The sequence below is a fragment of the Drosophila novamexicana genome, unplaced genomic scaffold (assembly GCF_003285875.2).
Source record: "Drosophila novamexicana strain 15010-1031.04,08,12 unplaced genomic scaffold, DnovRS2.1 tig00000008-arrow-pilon, whole genome shotgun sequence".
NCBI classification, from domain to species: domain Eukaryota; kingdom Metazoa; phylum Arthropoda; class Insecta; order Diptera; family Drosophilidae; genus Drosophila; species Drosophila novamexicana.
Genome location: NW_020824765.1, coordinates 1,544,566 through 1,566,557, shown reverse-complemented (window position 1 = coordinate 1,566,557; position 21,992 = coordinate 1,544,566). Strand labels below are relative to the sequence as shown.

General features: G+C 39.4%; 1 protein-coding gene across 1 annotated transcript in view; it reads left to right on the top strand.

The window, feature by feature from the left end:
- The window catches only part of LOC115764471 (Down syndrome cell adhesion molecule-like protein Dscam2), a 70,833-nt gene that overhangs the window by 8,274 nt on the left and 40,567 nt on the right, over positions 1–21,992 (top strand). The window contains exons 3-5 of the mRNA XM_030707541.1: positions 10,980–11,324; positions 17,148–17,318; positions 18,836–18,985. Of these exons, the coding sequence (XP_030563401.1) occupies positions 10,980–11,324; positions 17,148–17,318; positions 18,836–18,985 (666 nt within the window). The remainder of the gene's footprint in view (positions 1–10,979; positions 11,325–17,147; positions 17,319–18,835; positions 18,986–21,992) is intronic.

The window sequence follows — 21,992 nt, the reverse complement described above, 5'->3', positions numbered from 1 at the left end:
AAAGGCATACAGGCATATAAACATATTGTAAGCTAAAATGCATCTTTTATCTTCGCTGGCAGCAGCAACGCATTTAATTCGCATTTAATTCAATTGGTTTGAAATTCAACTCACAGATACATACTGCAAATCATAATATCAACAGGAAGCGAACAATTGAGCATACAGCAGTATAAAATGAATAGAATTTATTTATTTTATTTATTATATTCACGCTTATCTCGAATATGGATTTATATAAACGTATATAAATACATAGGCGAATCGCTTCCTTTTTCCTGGAAAGCTGCAGCTATCTTCTGTTTCCTTCTGTTTCACTTAAATTCAATTGCTAGCTAGTTATATTGAATTGCGCCTGCTCTTCCCCTTGAAAACTATGGTAGTTTGAATGATGTAAAAACAAAAGATAAGCCTAATTTTGACCTACCATGCGGTAACTAAATGATATAGTGGTTAATTCGGTCGATTCCCACAGTCCTATTCATAGTTTCATCAAGATAGAAACTGAAAGACAAGAGTCAAGATTCGATCAAGACTATATAAACTTTATGGGGACGGAGACTTCTGCAAGGGTATTCAAATGTTTGCATTCTGCGCTCGCATCTTCTTGTCGCATGTTACACAGAAACTTTTAACAACATGTTAAAGTGGCTGTTAACTTTGTTTGAGTATTGTCGGAAAATCGTCCAGTGCTCTTGCCTAAAAGTTGGGTAATTAAATGCTTGTTATAATCAGAAGAAAACTAATGTTTGCTTTGATAAGATAAGGTTGACATTTTTTTCTTTCAGTTTTCATTTCTTAAATTGCGGTAAGCAACAAGTGGAAAAGGAACACCAAGAATTATAAGCTCGTTAGCCCTCTTAAGTTCATAGATTCTTTGACTTTAAAGACATTCTGCTAAATTGTTGAACAATAACGTGGGGTTTTCACAGCGGAACTACAGTAGAGTTAAGCTTATAGTTTGTTTAATAAGTTTCTTTTTACGATTTTCACAAACTTTTCAGTTCGTAGACTTATTAATATTCGTTCTACCTTCTTATATACTGTTATACTCTGCTCCCAAAAAAGAAAGGATCAAAATGTACATTTTATTGTTCTTTTCTCTAATTGTTGTCACGTCTTTGAGATTAGAGACTGGAAACATTAAGAATATGCGAGTGTGTAACCAGACCCGGACCAATCCCCACAATAACTGCTACAGTTTGAGATTGACTGCTTGACAGTAACTGGCATACAGTTTTAGAGTCTCAAAATTATTAGTGTTTGTAATCATTCGGAGAACAGGGTAATAATCTTAGTAGAAAGATTATTCGCAGTACTTAGGATCTTTTCCAGGTACTTGGTTTCCAGGTTTTCCATGTAATCAGTTGTGGAATTCACCGATCTTTGCAACTGTATATCTCATGCTACACATTACTTAAGACATATAAATTGTCTCGAGTGAAATGACAGGCCTCAAGTGCGCGATGCCAGTGAGATGATGCTCCACACGCACCAAGATCGGATCACTGAACTGGGCTGCCAAAATAAAAGCCATTTCCGTTAGGCCACCAGACAAAAAGAGAGCAAAGTGGAGAGTGAAGACGCAACGAGAGGAGCGTATAATTACAAATGATTGATGTGCACTAGCCGAGGTACCAAGAGGCGCGGGATGCGAGTTTCCAGAGATGCCGATGGAATCTGGCCCCTCTTATGAGACGCCGACGATGGAGGCATATCACACGCGGCGCTTGTCCAAACAACAAAAGCAGCAGAAAGGCATTAGGCGAAGGGATCAGAAGACACTTCAGCGTGGAAGAGGAGCAGCTGCTGCAGCTTTTGGTGCCATAGATTTATATACCCTGTACATATTTATAATGGCTGTGGAAGGGTATTCTGATTTTGTGGAAGTGTATATGTGAGGCAGATGAACTGATCCTATGAAACAGATATATTTAGTTGATCGGGACGATAACTTGACTCGACATGGATTTCGTTTGTCCTTCTGTCTGTCGATATAGGTTTTAAATCTATATAGTTTATTTTCGATATTTCTCATATTTTTTAACTAATTCCAGGGACTATAAGAACTGGTTACACAGATTCAGACTATTTCATATTTTAAATATGCATATATGGGAAGGTTACAATCTTTGTACAGGGTATCTCCTTCTTTGGGTCTAACGACTTGTTTCTATACATGATTTATTTTTAATGGTTCTCTCGAAACGTGTCTCTGTGTGCATGTTCGGTTTATTATTAGTTATTACAGTTTGTGCCCGGGTGCAGAGGAGTTGTCGACACAGCCGCAGGAATGCCGCATTTTGTTTGCCGGAGCGGCTTTGTTTGGGGTAAATAGAGCTAGGGATCTGGCTGAGACACCATCATGTAGTTCCACATTTATGGGCCAAGTTTTAGTGCATTTCATTGGCGCAGCAATTTTATGTGATTGTGCAAACAAAGGGGCAGAGCCAGTTAAGCCTATTTATATAGAAGTCGAAAACAACAGAAAGTTTTGCCATGTAATATGGGAAAATCTATTTATTTGTGTTATATAAATTCCTTGGAAATCCTCTAGACAACAGGCAGCTCAAGCATCAAAGAGTCACAGTTTCGCATGCCGTGGGCCATTTAAAACATTTGTCATACATTTTGTTTAAGCTCATTTACCAAGTCCAAAAGACTTTTAAGTATTTCTATAGGCAACCCAGATATGTCTTGTGTATCTTTATAGCTGCGTGTATATATATATATAGATATGCACAGGCGAGTATATTGAAAACAGCCGGCAGCCGAAAATATTTTACGAGCTGCATCTCAAAATGCATCGCTGGCAATTTATGTGTCTGCAGGCCTAGAAAATTTAGATAGAGAACGATTTCTAGCACTTAAGTTAAGAGCGTGTCAAGTAATTGCATGGCCTACTGTAAAGCTGATTAAAAAATATATAAATTACAATTTTTATTTGTTACGACTGCGATTCAAAATTTGAACAGCCATCAAAGGGTTTTAAATTGTTACTCTACATTAGTATTTTATTTTTGGTGTGGTTCGGTTCGCCTTTCCAACTAGCTTCGTGCATTTAGGCTCAGTTTATGAACGTAGGTTTTGGCTTATAATTTACAGAATTTTAATGAAAATGTCTGCTAAATGTCGGTTTATAAGTATATACGCTTAGGTCTTCCTGACAGAAACTGCTTTGGGTTAAGGTTCTTTTAATCTTCGACTAAGAACTAAGTAAAGTCAGTGCTAGAACTGTTTTGAAGTTTGATTTGAGCAAATTGAAAAATTCTTCTTGGCCCACAACAAGCAAAGATTTCAACTAAAGAGAATCATATGAATTTATTTAGAGAACGTTGAATACATTTATCTCAGAGCGCGGCAACAATAACAAAGTGTTTGTGCAGGGGCACGCATTCTCTCTTCCATCCCCCGAGCACCAGAGCTGCTCTACAATAATTATTTTCCCCCTGCCTGGAAGCATCAGCATCATCAACACTTGGCCGGAAAAAAAAGAACTTGCCCACAAATTATAATACTCATTTTGTGTCTCTGGTTGTCGGCGCGTTCAAAATCATTTAGAGCCGCGCGCTGTTGCCGCATTTCACTCAGCAAGCCCCCTGGATTTGGACTAGGACGAGAGCTTCCGCTACTTTTTCCACAGGGTGGGTGAGTTGCCGGGTGCGTGTGGGTGTGTTTGTGTGTGTGCGAGTTATGTATTCGTAGGTAAAGTGGATATTGAGTAGATACTCTCTCTTTTTAATGGTAGCCCGAAGCGTGTGGCAATGCACATTTTGCTACCTCTTTAAATTGATTGTGTCAACAGCAAAGTTTTATAAAAGAAGCGTAACAGTTCTTTAGAAATATACAAAATGTTCAAGAAATGATACACATCAGCTCTTGGGCCCAACACACACTAAATATGAATTCAATTTTAAGCAGTCCCATGAACAGGTCAGATTGGCTCTGAATTATGTGGCGTTAAATTAAAAAAGGCTATCTCTAAACCAAGGCAAGTTGATCTGAAATCTTCATTAACAATAAGACAAAGTGGAAAAGGAGACAGAGGGAATATTAACATAATTTTGGCGCCCCTATAAAAAGAATCAAGCCATAATATGTAAATATATTTGATTGCCTCGCCCAGCAGAGTCCCAACCAGGTGACATTTATCAGTCAGACATCATCTATACGTCGCGTACGACCCGGAATGCCAAGAGCTCCCCCCGCATACACCCTATACGAACGTGTTTATACTAGAAGCATGTGTGTGTGAGTCACGTTTTTTGGGAGCTGCCAACTCGCCGCGTTTTATCGCGGCTCTGTAATCTGGCTAACGAGCGACAGACAGCAACAATGACAAACAATTCTTTTATTTTATGTTAAAGTTATTTAAAGTTCCATTGCACGCGTGTTTATTCTCCATTTTGGCTGTATCTTGAGGCCTTAATTAATGCGATGCCAACAACACTTCGCTTTTAATATGCAAAGCGCGTCTGGCCCGCCTTTTGAGCAGCTTCTTGTCGGGCCCTCGTCGTGTTTGTTGTTGTTCGCCCGGCAAGTTGGCAGCCCGTTTGGTTCGCCTTCCGCAGGCTCTTGACACATTCCCATGCACAACCACCAACCCAACCCGCCCACTAGGGCATACAAATGCCTGCCCACGTGTGTAGACTCTGTTTAGCGAATCTGGAGCGAAACCACCCTCTGTCTCTCTTGGACTGTGCGTAGGCAACACCCCCTACCCCTGTCCAAAAGTAGCCGTTAACGTTGGCCCGTCGCCCGTCAACTTCAGTATTTGCCTCTCTGACTGACATTTGCTGTCGTTGTCGTCATCGCAGCTTTGTGTACTGTGTTATGAAATATATATTAATTTTTGATAAACAAGCCAGTCTGGCTCAACTAGGAACTTTCAACCGTACGCCTTACACCCTTATTTTCTATTCAGCGGTTAGATTTTTAATTTTTTCAAGACCTCATCTTAGAGTGCATATATAAGTTATATAAGGTAATATAAGGCAAAAGTTAACTACAGTACAAATATAAGCATCCTAGCTCATAAGGTTTGGGTTGTATGTTGGTCATGAGTCAGTCAATCAGTCAGTCAGTCAATCAGTCAGTTTATTATAGATAAGCATAATTCTGAATAAGTTATGATGAGTTTTGCAACACTGTGCCACAACCCGACGTCTGCTACCGCAATCAGCCATTCGGTAAGTGCACAACGTGACTTCTCCCTTTCTCTCTCTCTTATTTTATTCTCTCTGCGACTACCCACACCTAGGCACTGGTCCACTTTACCTCCTGTCAGCTTAACGGCTTCTCACGTGCGCCAGGTCTGTCCAGGTACAGTGCATATGTGTATTTGTATCTGTCAATCTATCTTCTCACCTCTCCATCAGCAGCGCGTCGTCGACCACAAGGTGGACAGGTTGTGGTTTTGTTGTCGTCCGACTTGTCGCTGACTTCAATTGAATGCTGGTCTGTCGGTGAGTTGTTAGAGTTGCGTTTTGGCCGGTTTCGCGTAGGCATCGGAAAACATTAAGTAATTGCATTTTGGCCAAACACTTATTAAAGTTGCTTGTAGCCTAAACAGTTGCTGCAAACGTGACTTTGTGTGGGTCTTAGCCGCGAAACGAATCTAATGAATGAGTGGGCAAAACTCAAGCTGCCAGACCTTTTCGAAATGTTTGGCGATTCTCGAACAGCTGGCGAACAGGTTTTGAGCTCGTTGGCAGATGTTTGTTTCGACTCGCAAAACTCACAATCGCATAGTCAGTGCAAAGATACTTATAATTAAGTCACGGATCCCACATGATATATATATTCTTCATCGGTATCAATAGTGGAGTATGCTTCTAGAGAGAGACTTTGAGACTTTGCGGCCGGATCGGACCAGAATATCATATATCACTCAGAGAAATTATCGGGTTTTCAAGATACTTTGACTAAGCTTGACATAATTAGTTGCACCATAATATAGATAGCCTAGCTGACAAAACCATTTCTAATTAATAATTAATAATAATTCTATTTAATTATCGGTGTGCCGTTGAAACCTGTTCTTTCTTGTTTTTATATATGATATCCACTGAATAATGCGCATCAGCACTTTGGCACGTTTGATTCTACGAAAATACTTTACGGACTATACTAAACTTAGCCTGTAATGAGAGGGGTTTGGTCAATAGCTCATAGACTTGTTCCATTGTTGATAGAAATATCGAATGGATTGCGTGTCAGTACGTGTGGTAAGCAGGCCTCTAAGCTGACCTCTGACCTGTGCGTGCTGAATTGTATGTTTGGGGCGGACTGTGTTGGGCGCGTCAGTGTCATACGTGTGCCTATTGAACTTCGGCGCTTTGCTTATGTTTGACAGGAAGTTATTAATTTCTTATTTCCTTTCACGGCCGAAATCGTAGGTGGACGTAATTGCGTGTTGTTTTGGACTTTGAGTGTAACTGGGAATAGGTTAATTAGGTGAGATACGCATTGGAAGGGTGTAAACAGACACATAGTTATGATAAGGCGTGACATGCATTAAGTGTATTTCTTTTCTTCCTTAATTGCAAACGACAATGAATTATATTACCGATATCTAATATATGAAGCAACTCTGCAAAATATGCACTATCACAACGCTCAACAATAATATTCACAAATACCTTTCTCTTATTTTGATGAGCCTTTTCTACGGCTCGGCATTTTTTTTCTATGCGTCATCCTTTCACACATATACATTTATGTACATGTGCTTACTTATTTGTTTATTTAAATTAGAATTTGCTTGCGACTGGCGTTCGTGCTACTGTTTGTTTACTGTGGCGCCACTTGGCATGGTACTGCCCGTTTGTTTGATTCTGGACTGGAGACTCGTTGCGCCAGCTCCCACGTTGTACTTGCCGCATGTGGCACGGGTCGGCAACTGCAAAGCATGACCTTAGCTGACATTAATGCCACTTGGAATCCCCATTCGTTTTAATCATTTTGCCACAGCCATAATTGTGTTACTTAGTGCACTTGGAGACGAACATGTTTTAGTCTAGGTTTGTGTGTACTCTCTGTTGATTCATGTGTATTTATGTATGTAATTGGAAAATTGCGCGACACAATTGAGAGACGTAATAAACTTGCGTTTAGTTGTTGTTGCCGAGTTCGTTCTGGGATAAATCGTATTCGAGCAGCTGCTGTCGTCACCAGCATCTGGAAAGACATTGCCGGCATGGAACCGGTTTCGTTGGTTTGTTTATTAAGCTTGCGATTTGCCAAAACTTCAAGTTAGGGTAGAAACTGACCGAGCCACTTTGATGCGGCCATTCAAAAAAACACCTGCCGAAAAGATTTGCAAAAAAAGAAAACAAAAAAAAAAAACGAAGATTCCAAAAGGTCGAGGCAAACAGTGCAACGGAAAGAAGAAGTCGCAAAGCAAAACCAACTATAACAAGTAATAGGTAAATGTCCGACAAAATACCCTGTACCGAAGATATGCTCTTCCAGACATTTAAATGTTATTTTATACACACGCCTAACGAAACATTCCTTTATGGAAAAAGTTATTTTTACATTATTATTATTATCTTCTATACTAGAGGGGTAAGAGATGCTTTCGCCTGTTATATAAAGTACATTACGAAATATATATATATATACCCTTTTTTTAAATCCATTTTCAATAAGTGAAGTGTATAAATAGCAGCAAGTGTCGAAGAAAGGAAAACAACAAGGGCAAAGATTAAATATATAATATAAATTGTATCTCTTACTTTACGATGCACTCGTAAGCAAAATAAATATGAAATAAATATATTTTAAAAGATTAAGCAGAAATATTTTGCTCTCACCTCTTTCGTACCTTTACTTATAAAGGAAGTCAAACATAGAAGAAGCCATCTTCTCTTGTTGAACAGCTACAGCTCAATGGATCTTGCATTATCGCCTGGAATGTTTTAAATACCATATAAACTCTACCAAACCAATTACAAGCATGAACTATTTATCTAGAAGTCAGTTTCTGACTAGAATGTACCCTGCGCAGAGCTGTCTTTACTATCACACTTTTCTATACATTTATCCACAATATACACTTGATATAGACGATCTACGTTTTAAATGTAAGGCCTTCAGTTTTTGAAGTATTTCTAAACATATATAAGCTCTTTGGGGAGACATAAATGTAATTTCTTAGCCATTTTCAATAGGTTTAGGCAACGTTGTGCTGATTTGATATATATGTATGTATACATATATATTTTAGGTAGCCTTTCTCTGCCGAAACAACTGCTTCTAATCGTTTCCGTGATTCCAAAAGTGAAAAGCATATGTGTAACAGCTGGAAGATATAATTTGATTCGCAGAGTCCGTCCCTTATTGTCGTCTTTATCTTTTGTTGCCATTTTGCGGGGCATATATAGATACATATATATAATCATATGCAAATGTTTACCACTCATATATGTTTATTGAAGACTCACGTGCCCACTTGCCAACAGACCCTGCGATGTTCATATGGCTACCATATGTTCGCTGTTGCGCATTTTAATAATTTAAAAGGAATTTGTTTTCGAATGCGCTTCGCGTCGTCTGCGCATTTCCTGCATTTTAAAGTTAAGGAATTGCCGTAAGCTGCGATGCCTAAAACTGTCCAACAATAGATATCCAATATGTCAATCGAAAATGAAAAGTTTCAGCACTTGGAAAAATATGTACATATTGTATAAGGGCGACACACTCAAGCCTCAATTTGTCACTCATTCCAAATTTGTTGTAATTCTGTTGTTGTTGTAAGGCTAATTAATTCGTTTTCATTTTAAATGTCAGGGTAAAACGCCGCATGTGGTAAACTTGTGCCTTAGGCAAAAGACTATGAATGTCCGTAATTCCCTAGCCAAATTAATTTATTGTTCTTTGTACAATAAAAATAAAATTAGCATGGCAAAAATATATCAAATTTTTGCTGTAATCATATAAACTGAAAATATTCAAATATAAATTAATGAATATGTTTGATATATCTTCATTTTCGTTGTATTGTTAAACCTTAAAGAGTTATTATAATCCGTTCTTAAAAAGGTTTAAGTGCGTAAAACTTTTAAAACATTTATTTACATTGCGAAAGTGAGTTTAAAAGCGTTTTTCAACACTGTAACTATAGTGTGTTGTGGAGAGTGGAACAGTAATGTGCGTCTCTCGCCCACTGCACGCGCCCTCTTTTTAATTATTTCGCAGCTAATTTGTTGCTGCTCGTGCTGTTTGTTTTGAAAGGCGAGCTGAGCATTAATTAATGCGAGAATGGAAATGATAAATTAGATACAAGTGCCCACATGACCCAAAAATTCAACAACGCGCGGTTGAAGGACATGCGAAATAGTCGTTACAGTAAAGCAGAACGATAGGAACATGTTTAAATTTGAGAAAATTAAAAACTTAACTAAAATGTAAAAATACAGAATACACATCCATATTCCGTCCATAGCTTATATCCTGGTGTATCATATCGTTAGGGCTGATTAATGATTACATGGATTTGAAAGAGAAGTGTGGACTATCGTCATTTGTCAGCCAAAAGAGTTCCCCAAGCCAAAAGAGTATTTTCGTTCGGGCTTCTTTCGCATGTGCATCCTACAATTGCGCATACCTATAATGACTCCAGGGGGCCGGGCGAATCGGAAGTATATCTATAGATTTGAACTAGTGCGGCCTATCAGAGAAATAGATATCTCTTAGTAAATTAAGTCGTTACCCTGCTTTAAGTTTTAGCTTTGAACTGTGAAAGAGTATTAAGCAGTCGCAGTTGCAGCCGACTGCAACGTTCTGATTTGTTGTTATTACAAACACCTGTGTGACGGCTTCGGGGGCAGAAGGGGCGGGCCGCGACCATGCCAGTGCATAAAATTGAATATGAAATTGCTTGCCAATGCAAAAGTGACAATCCCAGCTGAGGGCGAATGGTTCTTTTTCACCTCTATCAGCTCAACACTCCTCTCGGCCAGGTCTATGGGCTGATCTCTGGCGGCTTTTGTCGTGCGGCATCCTCCAAAGTGTCAACGAACGATTTTTTCCCCTGCTGCCTTTTGTGCGCAGAGGAAGTGAAAGAGCGACCAGTTTTTATAGTTTTGCTTTTGTTGTTGTTGTTTCCAAAATACCCTGAACCAATTGAGTATGGATTAAAAGGGGATCATGTTTTTGTGCAAATGTTTGTAACAAAGAAAAAGAAGCTTCGCTGCACTTATAAAGAATACATATATATTCTTGATAACGATGGGCACAGTTGATCTAGCCAGCTATTTAAGCTAGGGACGTGTATCATACGCAGAATGAATATTTTTGTCGATTCCTCCGAATGTTTCCATCATATAGATTATTCAAAAAAAATTAAGCATATTTCCGATGCAGGCTCTTAATATAAATTGGGTTTCATTTATTTTCCTTTACTACTTAATACCTTGTGCTTTGGTAAATACTCAAATTTTAAGAAGATTGAACTGCAAACACCAGAGTTACTTAGGAATGCATTTCCCATAGGATGGGAGCATCATAAGCTCTGCGCATGCGTGTTTCTTTTGTGTACTTAAGTATGCAAAGAAGAGTGTTCCAATTTTTTAAAACGTTGGCTCGGCGTATCTCTTTGTCGGGCAACCCCGATTAGAGCACTCTTTCTCGATGTGGTTGTTGCCAGAGCAACACCGTCACACTTCAGCACATACGGGCTTGCCGCTGGGCAGCAATAGCGACATTCACTGATCCATAGCATTCAATTGTTGAGCAGCAGCAAGCACGACAGCTATGGAACAAAAGCCAAGCTGTTGACAATTGACTTGACATGTCGACTGACAAATATGATGACAAATATATATAGATACGGACTTGGAGCTATGCATATTTATGTTGGAGTATATGTGTATACACAACTTCCGCTGTGTTGCCCTGAATATTTAAGCTGCTTTATGAGTTTTTAATTGTTATTTGTACTAATTCTTGATCATTCTCGCTTTTTCCCCTCGTAGCCACTGTTAGCAGCACTTTAGCTGCCAATCCGCCGGATGCTGACCAGAAGGGACCCGTCTTTCTCAAGGAACCCACCAATCGCATTGACTTCTCAAACTCCACGGGCGCCGAAATCGAATGCAAATCCAGTGGTAATCCCATGCCCGAAATCATTTGGGTCCGTAGTGATGGCACCGCCGTGGGTGACGTGCCCGGCCTGCGTCAGATCTCGTCGGACGGCAAGCTGGTCTTCCCGCCCTTCCGCGCCGAGGATTATCGTCAGGAAGTGCATGCCCAGGTCTACGCCTGTCTGGCACGCAACCAGTTTGGCTCAATCATATCCCGGGACGTGCATGTGCGAGCAGGTAAGTGGTCGGTGTTCTAGAGAGAGCGCGTTGGAGACTACAGAGTGCAGAGCACGTCAGTGGATGTTGGTTACCTTAGTTCTCAGCGATCAATTAATTCGATTAATCGATCGAAAAAAAATCCATTTTAAGCAGAGGTTGTTAGTAAAGAGCTTCTTTTTGTGGCTTTCAAAAGACAGAGCTGTTTGTAATTCAATTCGGAAGTAATATAAATTTCCAAAGAAAAACAATTAAGAAGTCTATTAATATATTGAAAAATTTATATGTTAAATATGAAATTAATTTGGAGTCTAAATTCCTAATCGCTCGCTGAAGGTTATACCTATAATTTAAAAATATAATTGTCCGATGTTTTACTGAACTATTCACAATTACGTAATGTTAACCACATCCAATGCTTGCACTGCACTCAAACAAATACTTTTTCCAGCCTTACAGCAAATTTCAGAACAGGGAAACCGGCGTTGGAGAACTTTTTCGGCTGTCTTCGTTGTTTTCAGGGTTGTCAACTTCTTCGCAAATCAGGCGTAATTATCAACTCCACATGGAAAAGCGTTTAAAAATTTCCGATGAGTTATTTCAAGAAATGATATGTTTATAGCAAAACATCGACTAGTCGAATTTGAAAAACCTTTTTCTTTGGCTAATTTCATTGAAATTCGTTGCCCGTTGGCAAATCCCTTTAATAGGTTAGTTCTGTGCTTTTCCGGATTGCAGCAATAGGCAATGTTCGCGCGAAGCTTAAAGCGTTCAAATGTTAATGTCTTACTTTGTCGGTAAAGTTGGACCATCTTCACCTGGCAGTGCAGCGAGAGATTTGCCATATGTCTGGCCTGTCGTCTATGCAATTTCACTGCAATTAATCGTTGTGCAAACTGTTTGGCAGTGCTGATGAAACCGATGATGTAATTGTCGCACCAATAGCCTGTCTTGAAGCTGGAGCCAGAGTTTATAGCAGCCACTCGCCAGAGTATGTGTTGGGCGCCCAAGTGCTTCGCGAACCTATTTATACACACCCTGTCTATACTGTCAGCTAAATCGCTGTGGAAATATCCATTACTTCCGCTTGCATAAACCAGGTCCAAATAGGCCGAAAGTTAATGACTTTTACCTAATTATGTTACCATCATATATGAGCAACCCCTAGGATTGCCACCTGGCTTAGTCATCGGGCTTCTCTCGTGTCTCGTAGCTCGACGTGTTAGTCAGCAATTAGCTCACGCCATGAGACCTTACCCAACCTCAGCTATTCCCCTGCTCCATAGCTCTCTATTGTCGTTTGGCTTTGCTTAGCATAAACTCGTCTCTGTTCCTATTAACTAAGTGAATTTATCATGTTGGCTTAGTGCCAAAAATATGTTTAAAGTGGAGACCGATGATAATGATGGCCACAGCCATGTAGCTGCTCGACATGAAATATGGCTGGAGCACGGGCTACACCTTGAAATTCGGGTTGAATTAAATGGCTTTAATTAATAAAGCGCTTGGACTGAGCCTGGGCTGAGCTGTGATTATGTTTTTCTTTCGCACTTTCCACTTAATTGGCCGTTTAATTGTTTTCCGACAAACAGGAAATGCGCAAATTGTTTCCAGGAACCCAAGTCGAAAAAGTTGTCATGTTTGCACAGGTGTTTCGAGCGTGAGAATTGCTTGGCCTTATCGTAGAGTTTCATGGAATACATCATCACTAAACGCACTTCATACCACACCACTTTCCAGTTGTTGCCCAGTACTACGAGGCCGATGTGAACAAGGAGCATGTGATTCGCGGCAATTCGGCAGTTATCAAATGCTTGATACCCTCATTTGTGGCCGATTTCGTTGAGGTTGTCTCCTGGCATACCGATCAGGAGGAGAACTACTTTCCGGGCACAGAATATGGTGCGCTGCTCCCAATAGAACAACAACTATAAAAAAAATCTAGCATAGCACTTTGCACTACATTCTTAGGCTTAGGTGTACTAAAATCGCATGGCCACAGCAACAATAAGAAAACTCCATCATTCCATTCACGATCTATTTTCCCATCTTACTTTATAAAGATTTATTTTGTTTCTTCTATACGTTTAGTCGTTTCGCAACACTATGAAGAGGATATACACAAGGCGTTTGTCATACGCGGCAATTCGGCCATATTGAAGTGTGATATACCATCGTTTGTCGCTGATTTTGTAAATGTCATTTCCTGGCATACCGATCAGGAAGAGAATTTCTATCCAGACACTGAATATGGTGTGTGATTTTGGCTCTCTGCCTCTCTCTCTGTGTGTGTGTGTCAGTGTGTGCTTCTGTCTATGAGTGTTTGTGCGTGTGTTGCAAAACAGCACTACTTTAACTACTTCTGCAAACTATACTCCCAACAACAACAACAACAACAACACTCTCACACACAACCAACACAGAACAACACAGCATATGCCCACAGAAAACTCGTGTAAAGTGCAAGTACAGTTAACCAACACTAAAGTACTAAGTACTAGAAACACCCACCAACAACCAACACCAAGCTTCACTAATAACTGTAAAATACGAGCGACACAGGTGTATTATTGCAATTAGCTAACTCAATTAACCAACACTGGTCAGGATACCAACAAATAGAACAATTCTCCAAGCTTCGTCAAGTGTCTCCACTTTTGTTTGATGATTTGTTATTGAATATACAAATACTTTAGTTAATTTATTTTTTTTTACTTGGCTTAACCATGATTCTTATTTTGCTTTGTGGCTTTACTTTAGTCGTTGCCCAATACTACGATACTGATGTAAATAAGGCTTATGTCATACGCGGAAATGCTGCAGTTCTGAAGTGTGAGATACCCTCGTTTGTGGCTGATTTTGTTAGTGTTGTGTCCTGGCACACGGATCAGAATGAGGACTTTTTACCAGGCACCGAATATGGTTTGTGCATTTTGAGGTTATTTTTGGAGAGAGTCATGTACAGTTGTGTTTGACCAGCATCATAATATTTTAAGTGCTCCTCCCCAAACCATATTTTCATTAACTTTTCTTTTCTTTTGTTTTCTTGTCTTGCATTTATCCTTCTTACAAAATGTATGCTGGCTAATTTTCTCAGTGCGTGTCTATGAGCCATGTTCTTAAACTATTATTAACCTGTGGACTTTCTCAGGGAAGTTGCGCGGCGCATAACTAAATATTTATGTACATCTCATCAAATTGCGCATTAAGGTCCATTAAATGCGCCTGCTACTCTTGTCGCTTAAAAGCTGAACCTCTCTTGTTTCAATTAGGCTGCTGAAGAGTTTCACACGCCCGTAACACGCAAGGTGTTGCCCCATTCCCCCACCCCGCTTGCACTCTCAACACGAAATCATTTTCATTTTCCCCTTAACCACCCCGCCAGTTGTGCAACAGTTCTACGAGTCGGAGGTTAACAATGAATATGTCATACGCGGCAATTCGGCAGTTCTCAAGTGTTCCATACCATCGTTTGTGGCGGACTTTGTGCAGGTGGTTTCCTGGCAAGACGAAGAGGGCGAACTCTATGGAACACTCGAGGACCAACAGGGCATGGGTATATAACATACTTAGCTAAGCGATTCTACAGTTTATAAGATCAGATAGTATTGGAAACTAGCAGTTCCTGTTTTACCCATAACCCCCTATTTGCTATTTTCTTTTCATTTTACATTTACATTCTACAGTGCGTGGTTTTCTTTACTTTAGCCTGTTCGTTTTTCATAATACTTTCTCAACATTTTGCAGTCGTCAACCAATACTACGAAGCTGAAGTTGTTTCGGAGTATGTTATCAAGGGGAATACGGCAGTTTTGAAATGCACCATACCAAGTTTTGTGGCAGACTTTTTACGCGTTGAGGCCTGGGTAGCCAGCGATGGCACGGAGTATATACCGCAGGATGATTTTGGTAGATTCTCCAGATATTGTGGTTGTTATTTTTAAGCAGCAGCTTCCCACTCCAATTCCCGTTTCTATTTACTCTAATTTCGTTTAAATGCTATAACTTTTGCTTAAATTTTCATCTGTTGTCCAGTTGTTAATCAGTTTTATGGCGCCGATATTTTGATGGAGTATGTCATCAAAGGCAATGCGGCAGTACTTAAATGTTCCATACCCTCGTTTGTGGCTGATTTTGTTCGGGTTGAGTCTTGGATCGATGAGGAGGGCACCGAACTGCGCCACTCTGACAATTATGGTATTGGCTAAGCGCAACAAATAAGCTAGTTTAGTTTTAACTAATTTAACACGGGCTTTCAGTATCCAAACACTTTCCAACTTACTTATAATTTCTTACTTTCCGCTTATTTCAAAACATTTTCAGTGGTCAATCAGTTCTATGAGGCCGAAATTATGACCGAATATGTTATAAAAGGCAATGCTGCCGTTTTAAAGTGTTCGATTCCATCGTTTGTTGCTGATTTTGTGCGTGTCGAGTCTTGGATTGATGAGGAGGGCAATGTCTTGTCTTTCTCCGATAATTATGGTGCGCCTTGTATTGATTTGCAATCCTTAATTTAAATGAGCACCCATCCCAACCAATTCCAAGCTTTACAAGTTAATTTGCTTTTATTTTATTTAATACCCTTTTCACGCAGTCGTCTCACAGTTCTATATAACCGAGGCCGAGAATGAGTATGTCATTAAGGGCAACGCGGCGGTGGTCAAGTGTAAGATACCCTCGTTTGTAGCCGACTTTGTGCAAGTTGAGGCCTGGGTGGATGATCAGGGGGTCGAATTGTGGCGGGATAATTCAACTGGCGCCTATGGTACAGTCCAATCAAATTCTATATATACTTATTAGATTTAAACACTTAATTCTTAACAAATGTTCCCACTCTTACATCCATCATTTGAACTTTTGAACTTTAATTTTCTTTGTGAAAATCATTTGATTCAGTTGTCATACAATCCTATGAATCGGAGGCCGACAATGAGTATGTTATTCGAGGCAACTCTGTTGTTATGAAATGTGAGATACCCTCGTATGTGGCGGATTTTGTTTTCGTCGATCTCTGGCTGGACTCAGAGGGTCGCAATTATTATCCCAACAATGCCGAGGAGACGGGTACTACAATCGATTATATTTCTAATTAATATTCGTAGAGGCGCCAATCCCAAATGTATTGTGTCCACAAAGTTTCCCTTAATTCATTTATTTCCCAAATTCTTTAATCATTTTTATGCGCCCAACTCTTCGTTTCTCTCCTAGTTGTGCATCAGTTCTATCAGACACGCGTCATCGATGAATTTGTGCTGCGGGGAAACTCTGCCACGCTCAAGTGCCTGGTGCCCTCATTTGTGGCCGACTTCATAGACGTTGAGGCTTGGTTAGATGAGGAGGGCGTGGAAATAATACGCCCACTGCCCGACGAGTCCATGGGTATAGCATTAAATGCGGCTTTTAATCGATTAAGTTAGGCCTTAGTCTAGAACTCTTTTCCCTGTTACCTATACTCCAACATTATCTTTGCTTTTTCGAATCATGCCCTGCTTATGTTTCCGCACTTGCATTATTGCCATTTCAGTGGTCAAACAGTTCTTTGAGTCGCAAGTATACGATGAGTACGTCATCAAGGGCAATGCAGCTATATTCAAATGTCAGACGCCGTCGTTTGTGGCCGATCACATCGACATAACCGATTGGATTGATACCGAGGGCGGTGTCTATACCAAGAACATAACGGGTACAGCACCTCTGCGTATCTTATTGCCATTGTAGAAACATGAAGGGGCCAACCATCCAACATTACCTTATGATTTATCCTCGTTTATCTGATATCAGCATATTTCATGGAAGACCATCTTCCTATCTCTCTCTCTCTCTGTCTCGTTCACTTTGCAGTTGTGCCACAATCCTACAGCGTCAATGTCATGGATGAGTCCATTCTGCGCGGCAACAGCGCAATCCTTAAATGTCATATACCCAGTTTTGTTGCCGACTTTATTGTGGTCGACTCGTGGGTTGAGGACGAGGAGCGTGAAATATATCCGCAGGCCGATGTCACAGCTAGCGGTAAACCACTAGCTTTAAGTTTTCAAAGTTTTCTTAGACTTGCTTCTAGTGCCACACTCACACAAAACAAATCCCGTCCAATTCAATTTCAAATTTCAATGCCAGCTTGTTGAATGATCATTCAGTGCCTTGGTCCCAGACTTTCTCTAACAGGCCCCCAACTACTGCGCTGTTAGGCATTCGATTACTTTTGCTTTACTTTCAATTTCAATTTCTCTATCTTTTTTATTATTTTCATTTTCCGACCAAACTCCAAATCTCTTCTTTTTATTTTCACATCCTTTCCCTCTCCAAACAAACTCCAAGAGTCGCTCCTGACTTGCCCAAAACCATTCACAAGAACCTACCCCTTCATGTAGTTGAAAGTAGCGTTGTTTTGTAGCCTAGTGTAAATACTTTTACTGTAAATATGTATGAACAAAAATGCTAATAATTATATCATCAATTTTGCGCATATGTACAGATATATAAACATGTACCATATATCATAACCCAAAGGCTGTTTAACAAAAATCATCATATGATAATCCACATCAGCTTAAACTATTGGCATTTTTGTTGTAGCATGAATATCATAATGAAAAGAAATTGTGGAAATATTTAAACTTTTTAAAAAACTATTTACCGAGCCAATCAATTGTATTTGTGAAAATTGAGACTGCAAACTCGAGATAAATATATTCGTTAGCCCAGTTAACTTTTCGAACTAATGCTCGGTTTGTCTAACTGGTTTTCTACATTTTTGAACCTAGGTGTCACTGAGTTGTTCACATTTTTTATAACTTGCAATAGAACATATGTATTAATTGTTATATATACATATCTACAAATTTATTTTTTGAATTGAACTAAGTTTTAAAAGAAAGTGTGTATATTTCGATATAATTTGGAATTTTTTGGCTGCAACTTACTAAGAATATTAAAATAAAGTTTTTATTAAAAAATTGATTCAACTTACTACAATTTCTTTTCGATAAGAAGCCTGCTCATGGTGTATAGTTAGTTATAAGTCAAATTATTATTTTAGACTAATTTATTGTATTGCACAAAAAATACAATAAATTATTGTCTGAACGGAATGTTGCTTGTTGTTGTAAGACTGAAAATTAGAGTAAATATTTAAATCAAATTCTTGTAATAAAGTTAAAAACTATTTTCAGCCTTACATAAGCATATGCAAATGTAAATGGACTAAGACCTTAGCAATACTTTAATACACAATTCGCATTGGCAAGCCACATTGCATGATACTAACAATTGACATAATTATTAAATTGCACAAAGCGTTAAGATCTAAGGAAACGAAAACATATGAATTCCTAACTTATTAATATTTTTGTGGCATGTGGCTTTCGATTGCGAAGCGAAAAATTCAATTAAAGCATCGATTTTAATTGAGTGTTTTGTTAATTGTCTAAAAAATAGCTTTGTTGTATGATAGCTTAAGTTAACCCCGGTAACGTCATCACTAATATATTTTTATGAATTACTTTTCAACTCACAACAATAAATATTAGACGGCAAATACCTCGTTCTGCCCTCCGGCGAGCTACACATTCGTGAAGTCGGACCCGAAGACGGATACAAGAGCTACCAGTGCCGCACCAAGCATCGTTTGACTGGAGAGACGCGTCTGAGTGCGACCAAAGGACGTTTGGTCATCACAGGTAAGTCGGCCTTGTTTGCCAATTGTTATCCCATTGTAAGGTACTCAGTTATCCGTTCTTGTGGCAGTTGTTTTTGAAATATCAAAACTGTCTGAAATGTGAACACAAACAGATTGAAAAGCTTGCTAAAAGAATACAAAAACCAAAGGCTGTTCGGTTCACGGTTCAAAACAATGCCTTGCCCTAAGGTTCAATTCGTATATGCTTTGGATTAAGCCTTGTCTTATCAAATTACTTTTAATTTTATTGCATGCAATGCCAAAAGCTTAAACTACTTGCCAACAGATGGATAACTGAGGGTTATCAGTGTTAAGTTAATTTCATACAGTTATAAAACAATATATTAAACGTATATTTAAAATGAAAAATGATTTTTCTAATTTAAAATATATTTTAACTGTGTGAAGTTTACTTGGTGTGAAATTAAAAGTCTCAGCCCTTAAATGTTAAGCATTAAGCTAACAATTTTGGCTTGTGACTTTTTGAAATATATTTGGAATATTAAAAAGTAAATTAAAGTAAATTTTAAAAATTTTCAATTTTGACTTATTCAAAGATTTTAATTATTCAATTACAAAATCTCAGCTTTTTCCATATACTAAAGTTGAAATATATTCCAAGTATAGAAAGCGTTACAAGGAAAATGACATAAGTTTATACACTCATTGGCAATTTCCTTGCTTCGCCTGTGAATTACTGAGATTTTAATAGTTCAGTAATTTACATTATTTACAATTTAAAATTATATTTTAGAGCAACAATATTCTGATAAAAACTGATATCCAATATTCAATCAAAAAGATTTTTTGCTTAAAATCTCTTTCTTTGTGAGGAAAAAGCGTGTTTTTCGAACATTAAAACTGAATCAATGTATGCCTAAATCTCATAATGTCTATGCAGTATAGTCAGAAAATTGTTGCTCTGTACTAAATTGAAAACTGCCTGAATGTTGGGATAGGGTACTCGACAATGCTATGAGCTTGAAATAAAGCTAAGAGAGAGGAAAATTTAATTGGTCCGTTTTAATAAAGAACTTGGCTTACCAGCGCCTTACCAGGGTATTATAATTGAATTTCAACTTTCCCAAAATTTGTATCAATGCGCCCAAGGTAAGTGCCAACAACCAGTACATAGCTATAGTCATATTTAACAGCAATTAAATGCAAATCTAAAATTTCATTTTCCGTTTCGATTCATTCACAGAACCAGTCGGCAGGGTTTCGCCCAAGTTCCCAACCACACTGACAAGTAGCAGCTTTACGAGCGCGGCCAATAACAGCCTCACTTTGCTGTGTCCCGCTCAGGCATTTCCAGCGCCATTATCTAGGTGGGCCAGCCAATGACAGCTCAGTTAACTTAGACCCAACTTTGGCCAGTTTTTCTTTTCCTGCACAGACTGAATGTTTTTCCATTTTCAAGAACCCATTGCAAGCGTTGGTCCTCGTCTGCTTTCGGGCAATGATATTAAAGTTGTGCAATACGCTGCAGAGCGTCCCATTACTTTGCTATGCCCGGCACAATCGTACCCTGTGCCCCTCTTTAGGTAAGACTTATCCCAACTTAAGGCAGGCCAAGCCTTGCCAATCTGTAAACAAGATATCTTCCTCGCCAGAGCCCGTTGGTAGTGTGGGACCGCGCCTCACGAGTGGCGATGAGTCTCGCATCCTCAAGGTGCACATGGAGCAGAGCGCCACGCTCTTATGTCCAGCTCAGGCATATCCGGTGCCATTCTTTAGGTAAACCAGCCCAACATTTAGGCTTTTTTGACATAGACTAGCAAACAAATCACGTTTATTTTTTATCCTCTAAAGAACCGGTGGCAAGCGTTAGTCCAAAAGTTACAGCCGGCGATGATGCCATCAAAATTCCGAAAGTATTACGGGGTCAGAGTGCTACGCTTATGTGCCCAGCTCAAGCCTATCCGGTGCCCTTTTATAGGTAAACTAGCCCAACATTTAGGTATCTCAACATTTAGTATCTCACATGTGTATTTCCGATCCGATCTAGAACCCGTTGGGAGCGTTAGTCCACAGCTCAATGGCAATGGCAATCAGGAACACATAACGCTTACTCGTGTGCCGCTTAATCACAGTGTTTCTTTAATGTGTCCAGCTCCATATCCCAACATAAGGCTTAATTTTCAACCATACACATCATATTCATTTTGCATTGCTCTTCTAAAGAGCCTGTTGGCAGCGTCGGTCCAAGGCTTACCTCTGGTGATGATTCACGCACAACTAAAGTTCAGCTCTCTAACAGCATTACTTTGCTCTGTCCCGCTCAGGCTTTCCCAGTGCCTTTCTATAGGTAAGCTAGATTCCCTTCTCGGATTCAGGCAGTTTTTTTATTCTCTTATCATATTGCCCTTATCTTGGCCTTAACATTTGCAGAGCCAGTTGGCAGTGTTAGCCCCAAAATTAATACGGGTGAAGATTACAAACACATTAAAGGCAGGAGCGCTCTAGACTTGAGCTTGTTGTGCCCTGCTCAGGCATATCCACAGCCATTCTATAGGTAATATGGACATCTTGATTACCCCTAAGCGAACTAGGGCAGTTTTCAACAGTTAGATAAGTCCTCTATAAAAGGCTGAATTTCTCAATTACAGAGCCCATTGGTAGTGTTAGTCCTAAAATATCGAATGCGGATGATCTGAAACATGTTAAGGTCAAGAACTTGCATAGCTTGAGCCTCTTATGTCCCGCTCAAGGCTATCCACAGCCGGCTTATAGGTAATGCTCCTATGAAAAGCTTTCCGAACTAGCCCAACATCTCAGCTGTTTTATAGATGTAATTGGAAAATTTCCCTTTATCGGGCATTTTATCCCATTCGAATTTCAGAGCCCGTTGGAAGTGTAGCACCCAAATTGAACTTTCTCGAACGCTTCAGAATGATGCAAATTCAGGGCGGCACCAGTTTCAACATACAATGTCCAGTGCAATCGTATCCAATGCCCATTTTCAAGTAAGACTAGCCGACAACCCTTTTCCAGACCAACATTCAGTT